Raw genomic sequence first — 24,492 nt, 5'->3', positions numbered from 1 at the left:
AACAAGAGCAATTGCAAAGGAAATGTAAATTGCAGAGAAAGTAGAAGAAGAAGCAATTATCAGAAATTGAAATTCAATTGTGCAGTAAAATTAAACAAGATCCCAAGGTGAGATTGAAACAGAATTTCTTCAATTCTCCACCCAAGATCTGAAGCAAGAAAAGTAAAGAGTATTCAAGCAAGAAAAAGGAAGAAGAGAGATCAATTCTCCTCCCCAAATTCTCTTGAATTAAAACAACAATGCCAAAATGTAAAAGTGAGCTCTCTACAAAACTACTAAATCAAAACCAAAAAGAAAAGCTCTCCAAAAACTTAAATCTTAAGCTATTTATACACTTTCTTCAAATGGTCTTCAAGCCTTGAGTTGGGCCTTTGCTCTTGATGGAATTGGGTTGATAGAGGCCTTGGTTGATTGCTCTTGGAGTTGGAGAGAGAACCGAAGTGAACCGGGTTGGGAATTATAAAAGCTTGGGTAAAAGTTTGAGTAAAAGTTTGAGGCAAACTTTTACTCAAACTTTTTACATCAGCAACCCCATTCTTGCTGCTACCAACGTTTGAGCTAAAATTTGGGGTCAAACTTTTGCTCAAACGTTGGCCCCCTTATGCACACTCATGGCGCCAACGTTTGCCAAAAAGTTTGAGGCAAACGTTGGCGCAAACTTTTTGTCTCCAGGGTGTGTTGCTGATGGCGCCAACGTTTGCCAAAAAGTTTGAGGCAAACGTTGGCGCAAACTTTTTCTCTCCAGGGTGTTGATTTGTGATGCCAACGTTTGCCAAAAAGTTTGAGGCAAACGTTGGCTCAAGCTTTTCTCCCAAAAGTTTGAGCTAAAGTTTGAGGCAAACTTTTGCTCAAGCTTTTTGTTCCCTGGTGTGTTTTCACTTATCCGAAAGTTTGAGCTAAAGTTTGAGGCAAACTTTTGCTCAAACTTTTTGTTCTCTCTTTCTCCTAGCCATTCCTTCTTGCTTCAACCTTTCTCCAAGCTTTCTTCACCTATCATCAATCAACCAAACACATCAAAGCTATGCTCAAAATCATGAGTTTGTCATTCTTTCATAATATGTGGCAATTATAGCATAAATCCTCATAAAATTGCATTAATTCATCTATGGTTGATTAAATCAAAGGAAACATGGAAATCTACCTAATTGGCTAGCTTATGGCTCAAGAAAGTGCATAAATCAATTGAAAACAAAAGAAAAAGGCTAGTGAAACTAGACTAAGATGACTTGTCATCACAACACCAAACTTAAAGCTTGTTTGTCCCCAAGCAAGAAATGAATTATTGAGAAGAAAGAATGAAATGGAAGATGATGTTCATGCTAGCAGAGTATTATTGGTAGTTCATGGGGTTTTCTGTGGATATATAAACACTCACTTCTTATTGACTCTTAGGCCTAGAAAGTCTTCTTCAAGCATCAAGCAACACACTGCTATGACCTCTCATTATTCCTTTATCCTTGGCTATTATTTTGTTCATAAGCTTTATTTGAGTGTCATGTGTAACAAGTTCATTGATTTCTTTATACTTGACACATTATTCACTATAGACACTTGGCTCACATTCCTTCTTAAAACATTGATGCCCAGCACCTCTTTGGGTCGCTAAATGCCTTGTAGTTAGGTTGCTCTTGATAGTGGACTTTCAGCTGATGATCCTGGGTTAGTTAACCCAAGTCACCAAGTGTTGATGCACTCCAAAGAGCTTAATAATCCAAGCAGATCCTAGTACAAAGACACCACAGGCATATATTCTAAGGTTCAAGCTATTGGTGTCTAGCTTTGTTTCTTTTTGTTTTTCTTTTGTTCTGTTGCCATTTTTGGCTTTTTTTCTTTTCTCTTTTTTTTTTTGTTTTTCTTTTTAACCAAGGATTTTTATTTGATTGAGATTCATAGACAGTAGGCCACTTTCTACTTAGAGGGAGACATCCTAGTTCTCTTATTCACTAAAAGTGAGCTATCATACAATCACACATACATACCACCACTTACTCTTATTGTACTTCTGTCTAACAGAGAACTATCTCACTTCACATTCAAACATTTCTTTTATTGAATTGAAAATGCAGGGGACAAAGCATGCTTTTTGTTAAGTGAAAGTAAACACACAAGCACACACATAGGCTAGCTTACTTATTTTAAGAGAAACAAACATAATGCAAAGACTATTAATTATAATAACTACTTAAAGATGCAAAGACAACTTAAAACAGATACAATGCATGCTTTTTCTTTGTAGTGATGAACAAGGAGCAAGTCCACCTTTCATTTGTCATGCTTTTTCTTTCTTCTTTCATACACTTGGTTGCTAGTGTTCCCTGTGTCCATGTCTGTTGTCTGTTGATCCCGCCAGAAACCAGCTCTATTCATCGCTTCCTCTACTCTATCTTCAAGCTTCATAGCATTGCTTACTTCTATCTCACTTCTCCTTTTGAAGAATTCATCGAAGGTTGGAAATGCTGGATCCATGTTGTGCAGATGCTCTCCAATATAGTTCAACTTGATTTGACTATTTATGTTGTAGTCGGCTTGGACTTCATATCTTGCATCTTGGAGGGTTGTGAACTCTTTGAGAGCCCTCAAATTTTCAGCTTGCATTTGTTCCAACTTTCCAAATGATTCATGAGATTGAAAAGCATGCTCTTCTTGCATCACAAGGAATTTTAACTCAAATTCACTTTGTTTGTTCATCATTCTTAGCTCCCGTTCTTCTTGCTCTTGTTGGTTTTTCATGTATAGTGAATGGTATTCCTCTTTCCTTTCTTGAATTCTCATGTACTGTTGTGATAATCTTCCAATTGCTTCCTGTATCTGAGTCATGTCCAGATTGTTATGTAGGGGAATGTGCTGCTGTTGCTCCTCCTCTTGTAGCTCTTCTTCCTCTTGTAATTCTTCTTCCTCCATTGGTTCTTCTCTTTGCCTTCCTCCGTGTGGTCTTCGGCCTTGATGTGCTTCAGGAGTCATCATCATTCTTTCAATGGTTATAGGCATGCCCTGGCTCAACCACGTTGGGTTCTCCTCCTCCATTGGTACTTTAGCTTTTGCACACAACCTCCAAATGGTACTTGGGTAGTACAACCAAGACCCGGCCGAGTTCTTCTCTGCAACTTTTTGAATGTCTTTTGCAAGGATTTCATGAACCTTTACCTCTCCTCCCACAATGATGCAATGCAACATAACAGCTCTCTTCCTGTTGACTTCTGAGGTGTTTACTGTGCCCAGGATTGATCTTTTCAATATCTCATACCATCCCTTTGCTTCCGGGGTAAGGTTACCTCTTTTAAGATACTTGTATTTGTTCTTAGCATCTCCTTCCCATTCTGAGTTCTCCATACAAATATCTCTAGAAATTCTATCATAATCCGGATCTCCATTTACCCTTTGGTGATATCCCGGTTCGCTAAAGCGGACTGATTTTAGTCCCAAGACCTTCTTGATGGCATCTGAGCTAAAGTCTACTTCCACTCCCCGCACATAGCTCTTGTATGTTGGGGCCTCACTCATGTCAAGCCTTGAGACATTGGCATAGAACTCTTTTATTATGTTAGCATTGATCCTGGTGATTGGTGATATGAGTTCTTCCCACCTCCTTTTTCTAATCTTGTCCTTCATTTCTTGGCATCCATCATCTGGTAGTAAGAGTGGAACTTCTGGATATATCTTCTTCTCATTCATCCATTCAATTTGTAATTGATGGTGCCAAGATTTGAATCTCCACCGGTCATATTCAGGGGTGCTCTCCTCCACCATGGGATCTTTCTCTTTTCTTCGTTTGGTTCTTGAGGAAGAGGCCATGATCACTTGGTCATTTGATCTCTCTGGGGTTAAGGAGAGTGTGAAGAATGTTGGAGATTTTGATGTGTGTTTGGAGCAAGAAGAAGCTTGAGGCTGAGCTTATTATGATGAGAAGTGATGAAGGGAATGGAGTTTAAATGGTTGGAGTGCAAGGATTCGGTCATATGCATGGCTTGAAGGTGGTGTGTTATTTAAATGAACAATGAAGGGCTAGGATGCAATTAGATACTATGTGAATCAAAGGTGTGCATGTAAGGATGAATGAAGACAAAGCTTGATTCTTCAATTGTCTTTGCCGTGATCATCTCAAGGAGTGGCAGATTCTCCTTTTGAGGCATGTGATGAGATTTTGTCCTCATGCTATGCTTTCCTTTGTCTTGTCTTTTTCATTGAGTGTTCTTTGACCACCTAGTCATCACAACAAGACAACAAACATTAGTTTTATCAAACTGTGGCAAGAGTGCTTCTTTCATTAACACTATATGAATAGTCATTCCTTATATCCATTTGAACCGTGACTTTTCTTGGAGGACACCAAACTTAATGTTTGGTCATATAGTAAAAAAATTGTGTTTCTTCCTCCAACTAGTGAAATTGAAATCCCAATGTCACTCTTGGTTAAATGTTTATAAGAAATGTTTTCATTATAATTTTCCTTTTTCTCTTTTTTTTTTTTCATGAAGGATCAATTGTGTCCCTAAATCAGTGCATCAAGGTTTGATGAACACCAAACTTGTCTCTTGCTTAAGGGGTAAATGTGAGATGCTAGTAGTAAATTACAATTGATGCCTTCATCACAGAATATGATTTCTTTTTAATTGAAAAGTCTCAGTAAGAGGTAATGTATGATCATTGATGCATGATTTTTAATTTTCATGAGAAGAGAAACACCAAACTTAGTGTTTGGTCATATGCTAGGCATATAGTATGAAAATGTTTGTAACACTGGTTTGGTGTGCTTGAAGGCACACCAAACTTTAGAAGTCTTAGCATATGTAAAAAAAATTTGCATGCATTCATTAAGTACGTCCATGAAAAAAAAAATTCATGCTCAGATGATCATAGCTTATTGAATTTAAAATGACATAAATCTTAAATCATGGGTTGCCTCCCATGGAGCGCTCTTTTATTGTCACTAGCTTGACATTGGAGCTTTCTTTTATGGTGGTTGAGGATTGTGGTGCCTCAACTTGTCTCCCCTGACTGTGATCCTCCTCTTTGTTCTCTGGTGTTCAATTTCAGCATGTTCCAACGAGAGTATGTTGCTGACAGTGTAATAGTCATCAGTCTGTTGGCTTGCTCCCAGTTGTTGATATATCAATTGCACTTTGTCACCTTTGGAAAGCCCCTCTGTTGGAATCTTCCTGTTCTTCCAACCCCTTTTTGTTTTGTTTCTGCGTTTCATCCCTTTTTTTGTTGATCTTTCTTTTATGGCTGTAAGCTTACCTTGGGGATCTCTCTCTTCAGTGGCTAATATTCCAATATCCTCTTGGACTTTTTCATCCTTCTGCACAATCTTCTGCCCTGGGATGTTGTTGTGAATCACCTTGTCAATTTCCATATAGTCCCTCCTCTCATTACTAAACAGGGCTTCTGGTAATACCTTCAGAGTGACACTCTTATCATGCATCCTGAGAGTTAGTTCTCCTTGCTCTATGTCTATGATAGCTCTAGCAGTGGCCAAGAATGGCCTTCCCAGTATAATAGAGTCACCATCATCCCCATCTGAATCTAGAACCACAAAATCTGCAGGGTATATGAAATTGTCCACCTTGACCAGAAGGTTTTCAATCATACCCCTGGGGTATACCGTTGACTTATCTACGAGCTCTAGAGATATCTGTACCGGTTTAACTTCCTCTATACGCAGCTTTTTCACCAAGGAGGATGGTATTAAGTTAATACTTGCTCCTAGATTGCACATTGCTTTAGTGATGGTTAATTCCCCAATGGTGCAAGGTAGCAAGAAGCTCCCTGGGTCCTCAAGCTTCGGAGGAAGCCCTTTTTGAATCAAGGCCCTGCATTCCTCAGTAAGCAGTATGGTTTCTTTCTCATCCCAACTTCTTTTCTTATTGATAAGCTCCTTCAAAAACTTGGCATACAGAGGCATTTGCTCAAGTGCTTCAGCCAAGGGAATATTGATCTCCAGCTTCTTGAAAGTCTCAAGGAACTTATGAAATTGTTGGTCTTTTGCCTCCTTGTTGAATCTCTGGAGATATGGCAGTGGAGGTACAAAGGTCTTCTCTGCTTGTTGCTTTTGATTCTTTGTTGACTCTTCAATTGCTTCATTCCCTTTTTTTGGAATTTTTTATTGTTCCTCCTTTTCTTGAGTTTGCTTTGAAGCTTGCTTGCTTGCCATTGCATCATCATCATTGGCTTCTTCTGTGTGTGTTGACTGTTCCTCTTCTAGTGGTCTTTTGCTGCTCTTCAATGTTCTCCCACTCCTTAATTGTATTGCTTTGCATTATTCCTTAGAATTTGGGATTGTGTCACTCGGCAGTGAGCTTGAAGGTCTCTCAACAGAAATCTATTTGGAGATTTGCCCAATTTGCCTCTCTAGGCTCTTCAAGGAGGCTTCATGGTTCTTGGTTGTCATTTCCTGGTGTTTCAACATTTTGTCTATCAAGGTCTCCAAGTTAGTGAGTCTTTGAGATTCAGGTGATGCTTGTGGTGGGTTGTGAGATGTGGATGGTGGATGGTAGGCATTTTGGTTGGTGGATTGGTTATTGGATTGGTACTGGTTGGGGTTGGGGTAGTTGTTTTGAGGTTTTCTGTAAGTGTTTTGGTTAGTTTGCTGCTGGTTGTGGTTTTGGTTATTTCTTGAAGTGTTTTGGTTTGAGTTCCTCTGCCATGGTTGTTGGCTTTGGGTGTGATTATCTCCCCATCTGAGGTTTGGGTGGTTCTTCCAGGATGGATTGTATGTATCACCATACACTTCATTTGGTCCTTGGTTGTGCATATACTGTACTTGCTCTTGTTGTTGTTCTTCTTGAGTTTCTTCATTTTGCCCCCATGTGGATGATGGTTGGCTTGTGTTAACTGCTGCAACTTGGAGGCTATCAATCCTTTTGGCCATTTGCTCAAATTGTTGTTGAATTTGCTGCTGCATCATCTTGTTTTGAGCCAAGATTGAGTCCACCCCTTCTAGCTCCATTACTCCTCTCCTTTGTGATGGTTGGCGATTTCTTTGATGAGCAAAGAAATATTGATTGTTGGCCACCATGTCAATAAGATTTTGAGCTTCTTCTGCTGTTTTCATCAGTTGCAATGATCCTCCAGCTGAGTGGTCAAGTGATTCTTGAGCCTTTAGAGTGAGTCCTTCATAGAAGTTCTGTAGCTTGTCCCACTCAGTGAACATTTCTGGTGGACATTTCCTCAGCAGAGCCTTGTATCTCTCCCATGCTTCATATAGATTTTCAGCATCCAATTGCGTGAATGTTTGCACCTCAGTCTTCAGCCTGATGACTCTTTGAGGTGGATAGAATTTGGCTAGAAATTTAGTCACCAAATCATCCCAGATAGTGATGCTTCCTTGAGGAAAAGTTTCAAGCCATTGTGCGGCCTTGTCCCTTAATGAGAACGGGAACAGCAGAAGTTTGTAAGTTTCAGGATTCACACCATTGGACTTGACAGTGTCACAAATCCTTAAGAAGGTAGACAGATGTTGGTTTGGATCTTCCAATGGTCCTCCCCCAAACGAGCAGTTATTTTGGACCAATGTAATGAGTTGTGGCTTCAATTCAAAGTTATTTGCATTGACATTAGGGGTGAGAATGCTGCTTCCACAATGTCTAGCATTTGCAAAGGTATAGGAGGCCAATACTCTCCTCTGCTGTGGGTTATTGTTAACCCCTTCTCCTGGATTAGATGGATCTCCTTCCATCTCGTGATATTCTTCCTCAGATTCTTCCTCTCTAACAATATTTTTCCCTCTTTCAGCTCTTCTCAACCTTCTAAGAGTTCTCTGGTCAGTTTCAGATAAAACAGGAATGGATCTCCCTGTACCTGACATACAAACAAAACAAAAGAAACACCACCAGTAACTCTTCAGTCTATTGCTAGAACGAAGTTTAGTTTAAGCAAAATTTCAAACAGTTAGCGTGTTAATCAAAGATTAGAGAAACAGAAAATAAAAATGCTAGATCTAGATCACCACCTCACTTAATCATTGTCAATCTAATCAATCCCCGGCAACGGCGCCGAAAACTTGATGTGCGGAAAACGATCCGACACAAAACTCACCGTCAAGTGCACCGGGCCGCATCAAGTAATAATAACTCACGGGAGTGAGGTCGATCCCACAGGGATTGAAGGATTGATCAATTTTAGTTTAGTGGTTGATTTAGTCAAGCGAATCAAGATTTGGTTGAGAAATTTGTGATTTGCAGAATTTAAATTGCATGGAAAGTAAAGGGAATGGGCAATTTGCATGAAATTAAAGAGAACTAAAATTCAAAGTGCTGAATCTTAAAGAGCAAGAAATTAAATGGCCGAAACTTAGAACGCAAGAAATGTAAATTGTAGAATCTTAAAGTGCAAGAAATGTAAATGGCTTGAATTGTAAAGGGAATTAGGAATTGGATTTGCAGAAATTAAACAAGGAAAAGTAAAATTCAACAAACAGAAGAGTAGAAGATAACTTGAATTGAATCAGATCTAAAATGGAATTGTAAATGGGCTTGAAAAGCATTAAACAGAGAATCGAAAATGGGAATCCAGATCTCAGGACTCAAGAGACTAGATAACCAAGTCTAGATCTCAATGCCTTCCTAGATCCAACAAGAGCAATTGCAAAGGAAATGTAAATTGCAGAGAAAGTAGAAGAAGAAGCAATTATCAGAAATTGAAATTCAATTGTGCAGTAAAATTAAACAAGATCCCAAGGTGAGATTGAAACAGAATTTCTTCAATTCTCCACCCAAGATCCGAAGCAAGAAAAGTAAAGAGTATTCAAGCAAGAACAAGGAAGAAGAGAGATCAATTCTCTTCCCCAAATTCTCTTGAATTAAAACAACAATGCCAAAATGTAAAAGTGAGCTCTCTACAAAACTACTAAATCAAAACCGAAAAGAAAAGCTCTCCAAAAACTTAAATCTTAAGCTATTTATACACTTTCTTCAAATGGTCTTCAAGCCTTGAGTTGGGCCTTTGCTCTTGATGGAATTGGGTTGATAGAGGCCTTGGTTGATTGCTCTTGGAGTTGGAGAGAGAACCGAAGTGAACCGGGTTGGGAATTATAAAAGCTTGGGTAAAAGTTTGAGTAAAAGTTTGAGGCAAACTTTTACTCAAACTTTTTACATCAGCAACCCCATTCTTGCTGCTACCAACGTTTGAGCTAAAATTTGGGGTCAAACTTTTGCTCAAACGTTGGCCCCCTTATGCACACTCATGGCGCCAACGTTTGCCAAAAAGTTTGAGGCAAACGTTGGCGCAAACTTTTTGTCTCCAGGGTGTGTTGCTGATGGCGCCAACGTTTGCCAAAAAGTTTGAGGCAAACATTGGCGCAAACTTTTTCTCTCCAGGGTGTTGATTTGTGATGCCAACGTTTGCCAAAAAGTTTGAGGCAAACGTTGGCTCAAGCTTTTCTCCCAAAAGTTTGAGCTAAAGTTTGAGGCAAACTTTTGCTCAAGCTTTTTGTTCCCTGGTGTGTTTTCACTTATCCGAAAGTTTGAGCTAAAGTTTGAGGCAAACTTTTGCTCAAACTTTTTGTTCTCTCTTTCTCCTAGCCATTCCTTCTTGCTTCAACCTTTCTCCAAGCTTTCTTCACCTATCATCAATCAACCAAACACATCAAAGCTATGCTCAAAATCATGAGTTTGTCATTCTTTCATAATATGTGGCAATTATAGCATAAATCCTCATGAAATTGCATTAATTCATCTATGGTTGATTAAATCAAAGGAAACATGGAAATCTACTGATGAGCGGATAATTTATACGCTTTTTGACATTGTTTTTAGTATGTTTTTAGTAGGATCTAGTTACTTTTAGGGATGTTTTCATTAGTTTTTATGTTAAATTCACATTTCTGGACTTTACTATGAGTTTGTGTGTTTTTCTGTGATTTCAGGTATTTTCTGGCTGAAATTGAGGGACTTGAGCAGAAATCAGATTCAGAGGTTGAAAAAGGACTGCTGATGCTGTTGGATTCTGACCTCCCTGCACTCAAAGTGGGTTTTCTGGAGCTACAGAACTCGAAATGGCGCGCTTCCAATTGCGTTGGAAAGTAGACATCCAGGGCTTTCCAGCAATATATAATAGTCCATACTGTGGCCAAGAATTGACGACGTAAACTGGCGTTCAACGCCAGCCTTCTGCCCAAATCTGGCGTCCAGCGCCAGAAAAGGATCCAAAACCAGAGTTGAACGCCCAAACTGGCACAGAAACTGGCGTTCAACTCCACAAATGGCCTCTGCACGTGCTACACTTAAGCTCAGCCCAAACACACACCAAGTGGGCCCCGGAAGTGGATTTATGCATCAATTACTTACTCATGTAAACCCTAGTAGCTAGTTTATTATAAATAGGACCTCTTACTAGTCTTTTAGACCATCTTGGGATTACCTTATGATCCTTTGATCACGTTTTAGGTGGCTGGCCATCTCGGCCATGCCTGGACCTTCACTTATGTATTTTCAACGGTAGAGTTTCTACACTCCATAGATTAAGGTGTAGAGCTCTGCTGTTCCTCAAAGATTAATGCAAAGTACTACTGTTTTCTATTCAATTCTTCTTATTTCTCTTCTAAGATATCCATTCGCACCAAAGAACGTGATGAAGGTGATGATTATGTGTGACGCTCATCATCCTTCTCCCTTATGAACGCGTGCCTGACAAACACTTCTGTTCTACATGAAATAAGCTAGAATGAGTATCTCTTAGATCTCCTAACCAGAATCTTCATGGCGTAAGCTAGAATGATGGCGGCATTCAAGAGAATCCGGAAGGTCTAAACCTTGTCTGTGGTATTCCGAGTAGGATTCAATGATTGAATGACTGTGACGAGCTCCTAACTCGCGATTGCAGGGCGTTAGTGACAGACGCAAAAGGATAGTAAATCCTATTCCAGCATGATCGAGAACCGACAGATGAATAGCCGTGCCGTGACAGGGTGCGTGAGCATATTATTCACTGAGAGGATAAGATGAAGCCATTGGCAAGGGTGATGCCTCCAGACGATTAGCCGTGCCGTGACAGGGCATTGGATCATTTTCCCGAGAGATGACCGAAAGTAGCCATTGACATTGGTGATGTATCACATAAAGCCAGCCATGGAAAGGAGTAAGACTGATTGGATGAAGATAGCAGGAAAGCAGAGGTTCAGAGGAACGAAAAGCATCTCCATTCGCTTATCTGAAATTCCTACCAATGATTTACATAAGTATCTCTATCCCTATTTTATTATATAATATTCGAAAACACCATTATCACTTTATATCTGCCTGACTGAGATTTACAAGGTGACCATAGCTTGCTTCATACCAACAATCTCCGTGGGATTCGACCCTTACTCACGTAAGGTATTACTTGGACGACCCAGTGCACTTGCTGGTTAGTTGTATCGAAGTTGTGACAGACAATAAAACTAGATCAGAGTACCAGGCCTTTGAAGCCATGGATATGTATCACAATTTCGTGCACCAAGTTTTTGGCGCCGTTGCCGGGGATTGTTCGAGTTTGGACAACTGACGGTTCATCTTGTTGCTCAGATTAGGTAACTTTCTTTTCGTTTTCTTTTCAAAAATTTTTCAAAAATATTTCAAAAATTTCTCCCTTGTTTTCGAAAAATTTTAAAATAAAAATGTTTTCAAAAAAATATATTTTTCTTCAGAATTTTTAAGAATGAATTCTAGTGTTTCATGAAATATGTTGAATTATATCTGGCTGTAAAGCCATACCCAAACTACTTTGGGATTGATATTCAACTAATCACTCCAGCCCATGTAATTATATGCTAAAGCTTGGCTGGCTGTTAAGCCATGCCAGACCCTTTGATTGGAGATTTAAGACTAACATGGCAAGATTCCTGGAATTCATATTAAAAATTTTGGAATCCTTATTTTTATTTTTCACAATAATTTTCGAAAAAAAAATATTTAAAAAGAAAATCCAAAAAAATTTAGAAAATCAAAAAAAAAATCAAAAAAAATATTTTCATGTTTCTTGTTTGAGTCTTGAGTCATGTTATAAGTTTGGTGTCAATTGCATGTGCATCTTGCATTTTTCGAAAATTTCATACATTCATAGTGTTCTTCATGATCTTCAAGTTATTCTTGGTAATTCTTCTTGTTTGATCTTGATGATTTTTTGTTTTGTGTCTTTTCATGTTTATCATATGCATTCTTGAATTCTTAGTGTCTAAGCATTAAAGAATTCTAAGTTTGGTGTCTTGCATGTTTTCTTTGCATTAAAAATTTTTCAAAAATATGTTCTTGATGTTCATCATGTTCTTCATAAGTGTTCTTGGTGTTCATCTTGACATTCATAGCATTCATGCATGCATTCATTGTTTTGATCTAAAAATTTCATGCATTGCATCATTTTTCTTGTTTTTCCCTTGCATCATAAAAATTCAAAAATCAAAAAAATATCTTTCCCTTTTTCTCTCATCAAATTCGAAAATTTGGATTGACTTTTTCAAAAATTTTTAAAATCAAGTTGTTTCTTATGAGTCAAATCAAATTTTCAATTTGAAAATCTTATCTTTTTCAAAATCTTTTTCAAAAATCAAATCTTTTTCAAAATTATTAGTTATTTTCGAAAATTTCAAAAAAATATTTTTCAAAAATCTTTTTCTTATTTTTATACCAAATTTTCGAAAATAACATAATCAATTAATGTTTTGATTCAAAAATTTGAAGTTTGTTACTTGCTTGTTAAGAAAGATTCAAACTTTAAGTTCTAGAATCATATCTTGTGATTTCTTATGAATCAAGTCATTAATTGTGATTTTAAAAATCAAATCTTTTTCAAAAACTAAATTCAATCATATCTTTTCAAAAATATCTTCTTATCTTATCTTTTTCAAAAATATCTTTTCAAAATATCTTTCCTAACCTCCTAACTACTTATCTTTTCAAAATTGGTTTTCAAAATTTGTTTCAACTAACTAACTAACTTTTTGTTTGTTTCTTAACTTTTTCAAAACTACCTAACTAACTCTCTCTCTCTAATTTTCGAAAAAATCTCCCTTTTTTTTCAAAAATTTCTTTTTAATTAACTAATTATTTTTATTTTTTATTTTTGATTTCAAAAATTTTCGAAAATTACTAACATTTTTCAAAAACCATTTTCGAAAATCACTAACTCTTTTTCAAAATAATTTTCGAAAATTATCCCTCCCCCATCTCATTCTATTTATTCATTCATATCCCAACATCTCATCTCACCTCTCTTCCATCCTCACAGTTGTGTTTCTTCCATTATATTACATTCTTTGTCTCCCCATCTTCTTCCACTCACACAGGAATCTCTATACTGTGGTATAAAGGATTTCCATTATTATTATTATTTTTCTGCACCTTCTTCTTTGTCATATGAGCAGGAGCAAGGATAAGAACATTCTTGTGGAAGCAGATCCAGAACCTGAAAGGACTCTGAAGAGAAAATTAAGAGAAGCTAAAATACAACAATCCAGAGATAACCTTTCAGAAATTTTCGAACAGGCAGAGGAGATGGCAGCCGAAAATAATAATAATGTAAGGAAGATGCTTGGTGAATTTACTGCACCAAATTCCAATTTACATGGAAGGAGCATCTCCATTCCTGCCATTGGAGCAAACAACTTTGAGCTAAAACCTCAATTAGTTTCTCGGATGCAGCAGAACTGCAAGTTTCATGGACTTCCATCTGAAGATCCTTTTCAGTTCTTAACTGAATTCTTGCAGATATGTCATACTGTTAAGACTAATGTGAGTAGATCCTGAAGTCTACAGGCTCATGCTTTTCCCTTTTGCTGTAAGAGACAGAGCTAGATTATGGTTGGATTCTCAACCCAAAGACAGCCTGAACTCTTGGGATAAGCTGGTCACGGCTTTCTTAGCCAAGTACTTTCCTCCTCAAAAGCTGAGCAAGCTTAGAGCTGATGTTCAAACCTTCAGACAGAAAGAAGGTGAATCCCTCTATGAAGCTTGGGAAAGATACAAACAGTTGACCAAAAAGTGTCCTTCTGACATGCTCTCAGAATGGACCATCCTGGATATATTCTATGATGGTTTATCTGAGTTATCAAAGATGTCATTGGATACCTCTGCAGGTGGATCCATTCACCTAAAGAAAATGCCTGCAGAAGCTCAAGAACTCATTGACATGGTTGCTAACAACCAGTTCATGTACACTTCTGAAAGGAATCCTGTGAGTAATGGGACGCCTATAAAGAAGGGAGTTCTTGAGGTTGATACTCTGAATGCCATATTGGCTCAGAATAAAATATTGACTCAGCAAGTCAATATGATCTCTCAGAGTCTGCATGGAATGCAAGCTGCATCCAACAGTACTCAAGAGGCTTCTCCTGAAGAAGAAGCTTATGATCCTGAGAACCCTGCAATAGCAGAGGTAAATTACTTAGGTGAACCTTATGGAAACACCTATAACTCAACATGGAGAAATCATCCAAATTTCTCAGGGAAGGATCAAAAGCCTCAACAAGGCTTTAATAATGGTGGAAGAAACAGGTTTAGCAATAGCAAGCCTTTTCCATCATCAACTCAGCAACAGACAGAGAACTCTGAACAAAATGCTTCTAATTTAGCAAATCTAGTCTCTGATCTATCTAAGGCCACTGTAAGTTTCATGAATGAAACAAGGTCTTCCATTAGAAATCTGGAAGCACAAGTGGGCCAGCTGAGTAAAAGGATCACTGAAATCCCTCCTAGTACTCTCCCAAGCAATACAGAAGAGAACCCAAAAGGAGAGTGCAAGGCCATTGACATAAGCGCCATAGCCGAACCTGTGAGGAGAGGAGAGGACGTGAATCCCAAGGAGGAAGACCTCCTGGGACGTCCAGTGATCAATAAGGAGCTTCCCTCTGAGGAACCAAAGGAATCTGAAACTCATCTAGAGACCATAGAGATTCCATTGAACCTCCTTATGCCCTTCATGAGCTCTGATGAGTATTCCTCTTCTGAAGAGAATGAGGATGTTACTGAAGAGCAAACTGCCAAGTTTCTTGGTGCAATCATGAAGCTGAATGCCAAATTATTTGGCATTGATACTTGGGAAGTTGAACCTCCCTTGTTCATCAATGAACTAAGTGATCTGGATCAACTGACATTGCCTCAGAAGAAACAGGATCCTGGAAAGTTCATAATACCCTGCACCATAGGCACCATAATCTTTAAGGCTCTGTGTGACCTTGGTTCAGGAATAAACCTCATGCCCCTCTCTGTAATAGAGAAACTGGGAATCTATGGGGTGCAAGTGATGCCAAGGCATCTTAGGCTAGTTTCACTAGCATTTTGCTGTTAGTTTTAGTGGTTTTATGCATTTTCTTGAGCTTAAAGTAACCAAGAATGGTTAAAAGAATAACAAAGCAATGAACCATCCAAACAATATGATTTTGATGCAAATTCCATGAGTTTTAGTTATATTACTTGAATGCTATGAATGGAAGATTTCTCATGAAATTTTGCAAGACTTTGATGCAATTGTTTGGATGATTTCAGGGAAGAAGAGGCTAGGCAAGGAAGCAACAAAGTCAATAAAGGAAGCTTGAATATCACATGTGCAGTTTAAGTTCCAGTTTAAGCCTAAACTGGAGCTTAAACGCCAGAATCATGAAGGCTAAGAAATGCTGGAATTGAAGTTTAACCTCCAGTTTAACCTTAAACTGGAGGTTAAACGCCAGAATTAGAATTCCAATCAGGAAGCACTTCCACGTTTAACCTCCAGTTTAACCTTAAACTGGAGGTTAAACGCCAGAAGTGAGAAGAGCACCAAGGGGGGCAGTTCCACGTTTAACCTCCAGTTTAAGCTTAAACTGGAGGTTAAACGCCAGAAAGGGGAAGAGCACCAGGGAGCCATTTCCACGTTTAAGCTCCAGTTTGACCTTAAACTGGAGCTTAAACGTGTTCGACCAAGTTTCTCCTCCAGGGTTGCTTTCTCCATTTCCACGTTTAAGCTCCAGTTTAACCTTAAACTGGAGCTTAAACGTGTTCGACACCTCCAGGGTTACCTTTCTCCTCTTCCACGTTTAAGCTCCAGTTTAACCTTAAACTGGAGCTTAAACGTGTTCGACCTCCAGGATGGCTTTCTCCTCTTCCACGTTTAAGCTCCAGTTTAACCTTAAACTGGAGCTTAAACATGTTCGACCTCCAGGGCTGCCCTTCCTATCTCCACGTTTAAGCTTCAGTTTAACCTTAAACTGAAGCTTAAACGTGTTCGACTACATGACTCTCCAGGGCTGCCTTCTTCCATTTCCACGTTTAAGCTTCAGTTTAACCTTAAACTGAAGCTTAAACGTGCTTCTACAAAAGGCTTCACTGGAAGTGTCTGGCGTTTAAGCTACAGTTTAAGCTTAAACTACAACTTAAACGCCACTCTTGGAAAAGGTTTCTGGGCCAAAAATATTGCGGTTTAAAGTTAGTCTTTGAGCACAAACATTAACTTAAACTTACTCTGGCATGAAACCCAATTGAATATCATGGTTTATGGGATTGGGCCTGAAGGATTGATGAGTCTGAAATTTCAATTTGTTGAGTCATGTATTATTATTTGATTATCACTAAGTTGGCTCAATGAATGTTACAGAATTTGGATCAGCAGCTTCATCAAGATTATGGATCATAAACCCAAAGCAAAAGGAAAGCAGGGAGAGGCCTCAAAGCCCAAGAAACATAACAGAAGCTCAATATAGAAAGTGTATAAATAGGTTAGAATTGAAGTTAGAGAGGACTTTTACCTTTTCATTGAGCTAGTTTTCATTTCTTTGTAATTGAATTCAGAGCTATGACTCACTAAACCCCCTTTCATTGGGTTAGGGAGCTCTATTGTAATTCAATGAATCAATAATAGTTTATCTTCTTCTTCAACCTTTTCTCTTGAATTTTGTTAGAAAGCTTCTCGATCTAATTCCATTGGGTAGTTGTCTTGGGAAAGAAACTACCCATAATTGGAATCCTTCGGAACCTTGGGAAAGGAATGGAGGATTCATGCTAGAGAAGCTTTCTCACAGTGAAATGGATTGGGGTTTGGATGGATATTGTGACATGTAATCCTACCAAATTGTGGTTCATGAAACTGTGTGGTATAATCAGTGATCGAGCATCATCTCTTCTTATGAACATTTAAACCAAGGGATTGGGAATTTGTTTGTTTTTAGAGAGAATTGGTGAGCCAAGGGATTGGGATCCAATCATATAAGATTGCCAAGCAAAATTCAATGAACGCATTGGTTGAGGAAGAGATAAACATGTTTTGATTCGGAGATCTCAATATCTCCTATAACCCAATGAATTCCCCATTTCTGATTTCCACTTTCTCTTTACATTCTGCAACTCAATTCATGCAATCACCCCCATTCCCTTTTAATTTCAGCAATTTAGCTTCTGCTCTTTAATTCATGCAATTTAAGATTCCGCCATTTAAATTTCTTGTCATTTACATTTCCCGCCAATTTTACATTCCGCAATTCTCATCTAAATCTTGATTCCGCTCAACTAGAACACACTTCTAATCCGAATTGCTCACTCAACCAATCCTTGTGGGATTCGACCTCACTCTATTGTGAGTTTTTACTTGACGATAACCGGTGCACTTGCCGGAAGGAATTTTGCCGATCGTGCGATTTCCTAAATCGTAGCATAACTAGTTTATGCGCATCAGCAAGCTGCTAAAATCTCACTAGAGATGGCAGACAGCTCAAGAAAACAGGCTTATGGACAAGTAGAAGATGTATTAGTAAAGGTTGAGGGCCTTTACATACCTACTGATTTCATAGTCCTGGATACTAGAAAGGAAGAGGATGAATTCATCATCCTGGGAAGACCTTTCCTGGCCACAGCAAGAGCTGTGATTGATGTTGACAGAGGTGAAATATTCCTTCAATGGAATGAGAACTCCCTTGTGTTTAAAACTCAAGGATCTCCCTCTGCAACCATGGAGAGGAAGCAGAAAAAGCTTCTCTCCAAGCAGAGTCAACCAGAGCCCCCACAGTCAAACTCTAAGTTTGGTGTTGGGAGGCCACAACCAAACTCTAAGTTTGGTGTTGAACTCCCATATCCAAACTCTAAGTTTGGTGTTGGAGAGTCTCAACAAAGCTCTGCACATCTGTGAGGCTCCATGAGAGCCCACTGTCAAGCTATTGACATTAAAGAAGCGCTTGTTGGGAGGCAACCCAATGTTTATCTAATTCTTATTTTTATTGTTTTTCATGTTTTCTTAGGTTCATGATCATGAGGAGTCACAAAATAAATATAAAAATTGAAAACGGAATCAAAAACAGCAGAAGAAAAATCACACCCTGGAGGAGCATCTGTCTGGTGTACAAACGCCAGAACAGAGTATAGTTCTGGCGCTGAACGCCCAGAATGGGAGCATCCTGGCGCTGAACGCCCAGAACAAGCATGGTTCTGGCGTTCAACGCCAGAAATGGCAGCAAAGGGGCGTTGAACGCCCAAAATGGGCACCAACCTGGCGCTGAACGCCCAGAGTTGTGTGCAAGGGCATTTTACATGCCTAAATTGGTGCAGGGATATAAATGCCTTGACACCTCAGGATCTGTGGACCCCACAAGATCATCTCAGGATCTGTGGACCCCACAGGATCCCCACCTACCTCCATTCACTCTCTTCTCTCTTCTCAATCATCCTTTATTCTCAATAAACACTCTTCCCTATTAACTCTTTACCACTCACATCCAAACACCCACTTTCCTTCAAAATTCAACATCTCTTTCCCACCCAATCCCACCCATATGGCCGAATACAAACTCCAATCCATCTCCTCCATATCTTCTTCTTATTCTTCTATTCTTTCTTCTTTTGCTCGAGGGCGAGCAACATTCTAAGTTTGGTGTGGTAAAAGCATAGCTTTTTTGTTTTTTCCATAACCATTGATGGCACCTAAGGCCAGAGAAACCTCTAGAAAGAGGAAAGGGAAGACAAAAGCTTCCATCAAGGGTCTATAGCTCAGTGGTAGAACATTTGACTGCAAATCAAGAGATCCCTGAGATACCTCAGGGGATACATTTTCTTCCACACAATTATTGGAAGCAACTAAGGGTGGAACATCAAGAGCACTCCATCATCCTTCATGAAATCAGAGAAGATCTAAAAGCAATGAAGGAGGAGCAGCAAAGACAAGGAAGAGACATAGAAGAGCTCAAGGACATCACTAAGGTGGATTCATTCCTTGTTCTTACTTTCTCTGTTTTTCGTTTTCTATATTATGTGCTTATCTATGTTTGTGTCTTCATTACATGATCATTAGTAGTAGTGACTTTGTCCTAAAGTTATAAATGTCCTATGAATCCATCACCTCTCTTAAATGAAAATTGTTTTAATTTAAAAGAACAAGAAGTACATGAGTTTCGAATTTATCCTTGAACTTAGTTTAATTATATTGATGTGGTGACAATGCTTCTTGTTTTCTGAATGAATGCTTGAACAGTGCATATGTCTTTTGAAGTTGTTGTTTAAGAATGTTAAATATGTTGGCTCTTGAAAGAATGATGACTAGGAGACATGTTATTTGATAATCTGAAAAATCATAAAAATGATTCTTGAAGCAAGAAAAAGCAGCAAAGAACAAAGCTTGCAGAAAAAAAATATAGGCGAAAAAAAATAAAATAGAAAGAAAAAAAAGAAAAAGCAAGCAGAAAAAGCCAAAAGCTCTTAAAACCAAGAAGCAAGCAGAAAAAGCCAATAACCCTTAAAACCAAAAGGCAAGGGCAAATAAAAAGGATCCCAAGGCTTTGAGCATCAGTGGATAGGAGGGCCTAAAGGAATTAAATCCTGGTCTAAGCGGCTAAACCAAGTTGTCCTTAACCATGTGCTTGTGGCGTGTAGGTGTCAAGTAAAAACTTGAGACTGAGCGGTTAAAGTCAAGGTCCAAAGCAAAAAAACAAACAGTGTGCTTAAGAACCCTGGACACCTCTAATTGGGGACTTTAGCAAAGCTGAGTCACAATCTGAAAAGGTTCACCCAATTATGTGTCTGTGGCATTTATGTATCCGGTGGTAATACTGGAAAACAAAGTGCTTAGGGCCACGGCCAAGACTCAAAAAGAAGCTGTGTTCAAGAATCATCATACTGAACTAGGAGAGTCAATAACACTATTCAAAATCTGAAGTTCCTATAGATGCCAATCATTCTGAACCTCAATGGATAAAGTGAGATGCCAAAACTATTCAAGAGGCAAAAAGCTATAAGTCCCGCTCATTTGATTGGAGCTATGTTTCATTGATAGTTTGGAATTTATAGTATATTCTCTTCTTTTTATCCTATTTGATTTTTAGTTGCTTGGGGACAACCAACAATTTAAGTTTGGTGTTGTGATGAGCGGATAATTTATACGCTTTTTGACATTGTTTTTAGTAGGATCTAGTTACTTTTAGGGATGTTTTCATTAGTTTTTATGTTAAATTCACATTTCTGGACTTTACTATGAGTTTGTGTGTTTTTCTGTGATTTCAGGTATTTTCTGGCTGAAATTGAGGGACTTGAGCAGAAATCAGATTCAGAGGTTGAAAAAGGACTGCTGATGCTGTTGGATTCTGACCTCCCTGCACTCAAAGTGGATTTTCTGGAGCTACAGAACTCGAAATGGCGCGCTTCCAATTGCGTTGGAAAGTAGACATCCAGGGCTTTCCAGCAAGAACAAGGAAGAAGAGAGATCAATTCTCTTCCCCAAATTCTCTTGAATTAAAACAACAATGCCAAAATGTAAAAGTGAGCTCTCTACAAAACTACTAAATCAAAACCGAAAAGAAAAGCTCTCCAAAAACTTAAATCTTAAGCTATTTATACACTTTCTTCAAATGGTCTTCAAGCCTTGAGTTGGGCCTTTGCTCTTGATGGAATTGGGTTGATAGAGGCCTTGGTTGATTGCTCTTGGAGTTGGAGAGAGAACCGAAGTGAACCGGGTTGGGAATTATAAAAGCTTGGGTAAAAGTTTGAGTAAAAGTTTGAGGCAAACTTTTACTCAAACTTTTTACATCAGCAACCCCATTCTTGCTGCTACCAACGTTTGAGCTAAAATTTGGGGTCAAACTTTTGCTCAAACGTTGGCCCCCTTATGCACACTCATGGCGCCAACGTTTGCCAAAAAGTTTGAGGCAAACGTTGGCGCAAACTTTTTGTCTCCAGGGTGTGTTGCTGATGGCGCCAACGTTTGCCAAAAAGTTTGAGGCAAACGTTGGCGCAAACTTTTTCTCTCCAGGGTGTTGATTTGTGATGCCAACGTTTGCCAAAAAGTTTGAGGCAAACGTTGGCTCAAGCTTTTCTCCCAAAAGTTTGAGCTAAAGTTTGAGGCAAACTTTTGCTCAAGCTTTTTGTTCCCTGGTGTGTTTTCACTTATCCAAAAGTTTGAGCTAAAGTTTGAGGCAAACGTTTTCTCAAACTTTTTGTTCTCTCTTTCTCCTAGCCATTCCTTCTTGCTTCAACCTTTCTCCAAGCTTTCTTCACCTATCATCAATCAACCAAACACATCAAAGCTATGCTCAAAATCATGAGTTTGTCATTCTTTCATAATATGTGGCAATTATAGCATAAATCCTCATGAAATTGCATTAATTCATCTATGGTTGATTAAATCAAAGGAAACATGGAAATCTACTGATGAGCGGATAATTTATACGCTTTTTGACATTGTTTTTAGTATGTTTTTAGTAGGATCTAGTTACTTTTAGGGATGTTTTCATTAGTTTTTATGTTAAATTCACATTTCTGGACTTTACTATGAGTTTGTGTGTTTTTCTGTGATTTCAGGTATTTTCTGGCTGAAATTGAGGGACTTGAGCAGAAATCAGATTCAGAGGTTGAAAAAGGACTGCTGATGCTGTTGGATTCTGACCTCCCTGCACTCAAAGTAGATTTTCTGGAGCTACAGAACTCGAAATGGCGCGCTTCCAATTGCGTTGGAAATTAGACATCCAGGGCTTTCCAGAAATATATAATAGTCCATACTTTGGCCAAGAATTGACGACGTAAACTGGCGTTCAACGCCAGCCTTCTGCCCAAATCTGGCGTCCAGCGCCAGAAAAGGATCCAAAACCAGAGTTGAACGCCCAAACTGGCACAGAAACTGGCGTTCAACTCCACAAATGGCCTCTGCACGTGCTACACTTAAGCTCAGCCCAAACACACACCAAGTGGGCCCCGGAAGTGGATTTATGCATCAATTAATTACTCATGTAAACCCTAGTAGCTAGTTTATTATAAATAGGACCTCTTACTAGTCTTTTAGACCATCTTGGGATTACCTTATGATCCTTTGATCACGTTTTAGGGGGCTGGCCATCTTGGCCATGCCTGGACCTTCACTTATGTATTTTCAACGGTAGAGTTTCTACACTCCATAGATTAAGGTGTAGAGCTCTGCTGTTCCTCAAAGATTAATGCAAAGTACTACTGTTTTCTATTCAATTCTTCTTATTTCTCTTCTAAGATATCCATTCGCACCCAAGAACGTGATGAAGGTGATGATTATGTGTGACGCTCATCATTCTTCTCCCTTATGAACGCGTGCCTGACAAACACTTCTGTTCTACATGAAATAAGCTAGAATGAGTATCTCTTAGATCTCCTAACCAGAATCTTCATGGCGTAAGCTAGAATGATGGCGGCATTCAAGAGAATCCGGAAGGTCTAAACCTTGTCTGTGGTATTCCGAGTAGGATTCAATGATTGAATGACTGTGACGAGCTCCTAACTCGCGATTGCAGGGCGTTAGTGACAGACGCAAAAGGATAGTAAATCCTATTCCAGCATGATCGAGAACCGACAGATGAATAGCCGTGCCGTGACAGGGTGCGTGAGCATATTATTCACTGAGAGGATAAGATGAAGCCATTGGCAAGGGTGATGCCTCCAGACGATTAGCCGTGCCGTGACAGGGCATTGGATCATTTTCCTGAGAGATGACCGAAAGTAGCCATTGACATTGGTGATGTATCACATAAAGCCAGCCATGGAAAGGAGTAAGACTGATTGGATGAAGATAGCAGGAAAGCAGAGGTTCAGAGGAACGAAAAGCATCTCCATTCGCTTATCTGAAATTCCTACCAATGATTTACATAAGTATCTCTATCCCTATTTTATTATATAATATTCGAAAACACCATTATCACTTTATATCTGCCTGACTGAGATTTACAAGGTGACCATAGCTTGCTTCATACCAACAATCTCCGTGGGATTCGACCCTTACTCACGTAAGGTATTACTTGGACGACCCAGTGCACTTGCTGGTTAGTTGTATCGAAGTTGTGACAGACAATAAAACTAGATCAGAGTACCAGGCCTTTGAAGCCATGGATATGTATCACAATTTCGTGCACCATCTACCCAATTGGCTTGCTTATGGCTCAAGAAAGTGCATAAATCAATTGAAAACAAAAGAAAAAGGCTAGTGAAACTAGGCTAAAATGACTTGTCATCAAGATGTTCCAAGAAGTTGAGTTAAGTAGGTGGAAAATTAAATTGAGAAAATTCAAATAATATGAATAAAAGACTTGACTGGGAGTTGATTAGTTGGAATCTCTATCATTGATGGGATGATTTCAAGATTAATTTATAATTGATGGTTGTTCTGTTTAGTTATCCTTTACTAGGTAAAGGAAAGTCAAACAAGTTGGAATGCTAGATCTGTTCACGAGTTGCAACCCACTTAGTTCAAAGGGATTGGTGTTAGTGATTAGATAACAATCCAACAGTTAACCCAATTACAATTTTTCTTTCAATCCTTCGAACTCAAGAGTTCCTTTAATCAACTCCCTATCAAGTGAGGGAACTACTCACTCATTGTAAATAATAAATCCATAACACATGAAAGGTAATTAAAAGAAGATATGATTATTGGAATGGAAAATAAATCAAATTGGAAGAAATAAATTAAAATCATGAAAGTATTCAAATGACAAAATTGAACAAAGCAAAGAACATGGAAGAATAAAACAAAGTTAAGAGAACGAACAAGAATGACGAAGTCTTGATGAGGAAATAGCTCTTCTCAATGTTCCAATGCTAAGACCAATTGAAAATTAAAATTCTTAAACCTAGAGAAAGAAACCTAAGGGAGTAAAACTAGATCTAAAACTCAAAATTGTCGAGAATGAATGTTCTCTTTTGTTTCTGCATATTCTCTAGCTCTAGTCTGCTGTTTCGGGCTGAAAACTGGGTCAAAATAAGGTCCAAAATCGCCCCCAGTGAATCCTGCAGATTATGCAGATCGCACATGTCACGCGATCGCGTCGTCCATGCGAACGCGTCATTCGCGCTTTTCCTTGCCACGCGTTCGCGTCGTCCACGCTACCGCGTCGCTTGAGCTTTTCCAATCCGCACGGCCGCATGAGCCATGCGGCCGCGTCACTGCGATTTGCTCTCCTTCGCGCGGTCGCGTGAGCCAGGCGACCGCGTCACTTCTCGCTGGTTATCTTCTCAAATTCTTGTGTTCCTTCCATTTTTGCTAGCTTCCTTTCCAATCTCCAACTCATTCATGCCCTATAGAGTCTGAAACACTCAACACACAGATCACGGCATCGAA

The 24,492-nt window shown here is 38.9% G+C and overlaps 1 protein-coding gene and 1 non-coding gene across 2 annotated transcripts in view; both read right to left on the bottom strand.

Moving 5' to 3' along the window:
- Positions 1–3,330, bottom strand: part of LOC148571967 (uncharacterized) — a 94,816-nt gene extending 91,486 nt beyond the window's left edge. The window contains exon 1 of the mRNA XM_088507350.1: positions 3,245–3,330. Coding sequence (XP_088363476.1) covers positions 3,245–3,330 — 86 coding nt within the window. The remainder of the gene's footprint in view (positions 1–3,244) is intronic.
- Positions 3,331–13,863: 10,533 nt separating this feature from the next.
- Positions 13,864–13,967, bottom strand: LOC148571966 (small nucleolar RNA R71). The gene has a single exon (XR_015908425.1). It is a non-coding gene; the product is annotated as a small nucleolar RNA R71 (small nucleolar RNA).
- Between the last annotated feature and the right edge of the window lie 10,525 nt (positions 13,968–24,492).

The sequence above is a fragment of the Arachis ipaensis genome, chromosome B3 (genome assembly GCF_059453495.1).
Source record: "Arachis ipaensis isolate K30076 ecotype BB chromosome B3, ASM5945349v1, whole genome shotgun sequence".
Classification (NCBI taxonomy): domain Eukaryota; kingdom Viridiplantae; phylum Streptophyta; class Magnoliopsida; order Fabales; family Fabaceae; genus Arachis; species Arachis ipaensis.
The sequence above is the reverse complement of the archived record's forward strand: the minus strand, read 5'-3'. Positions and strand labels throughout refer to the sequence as shown.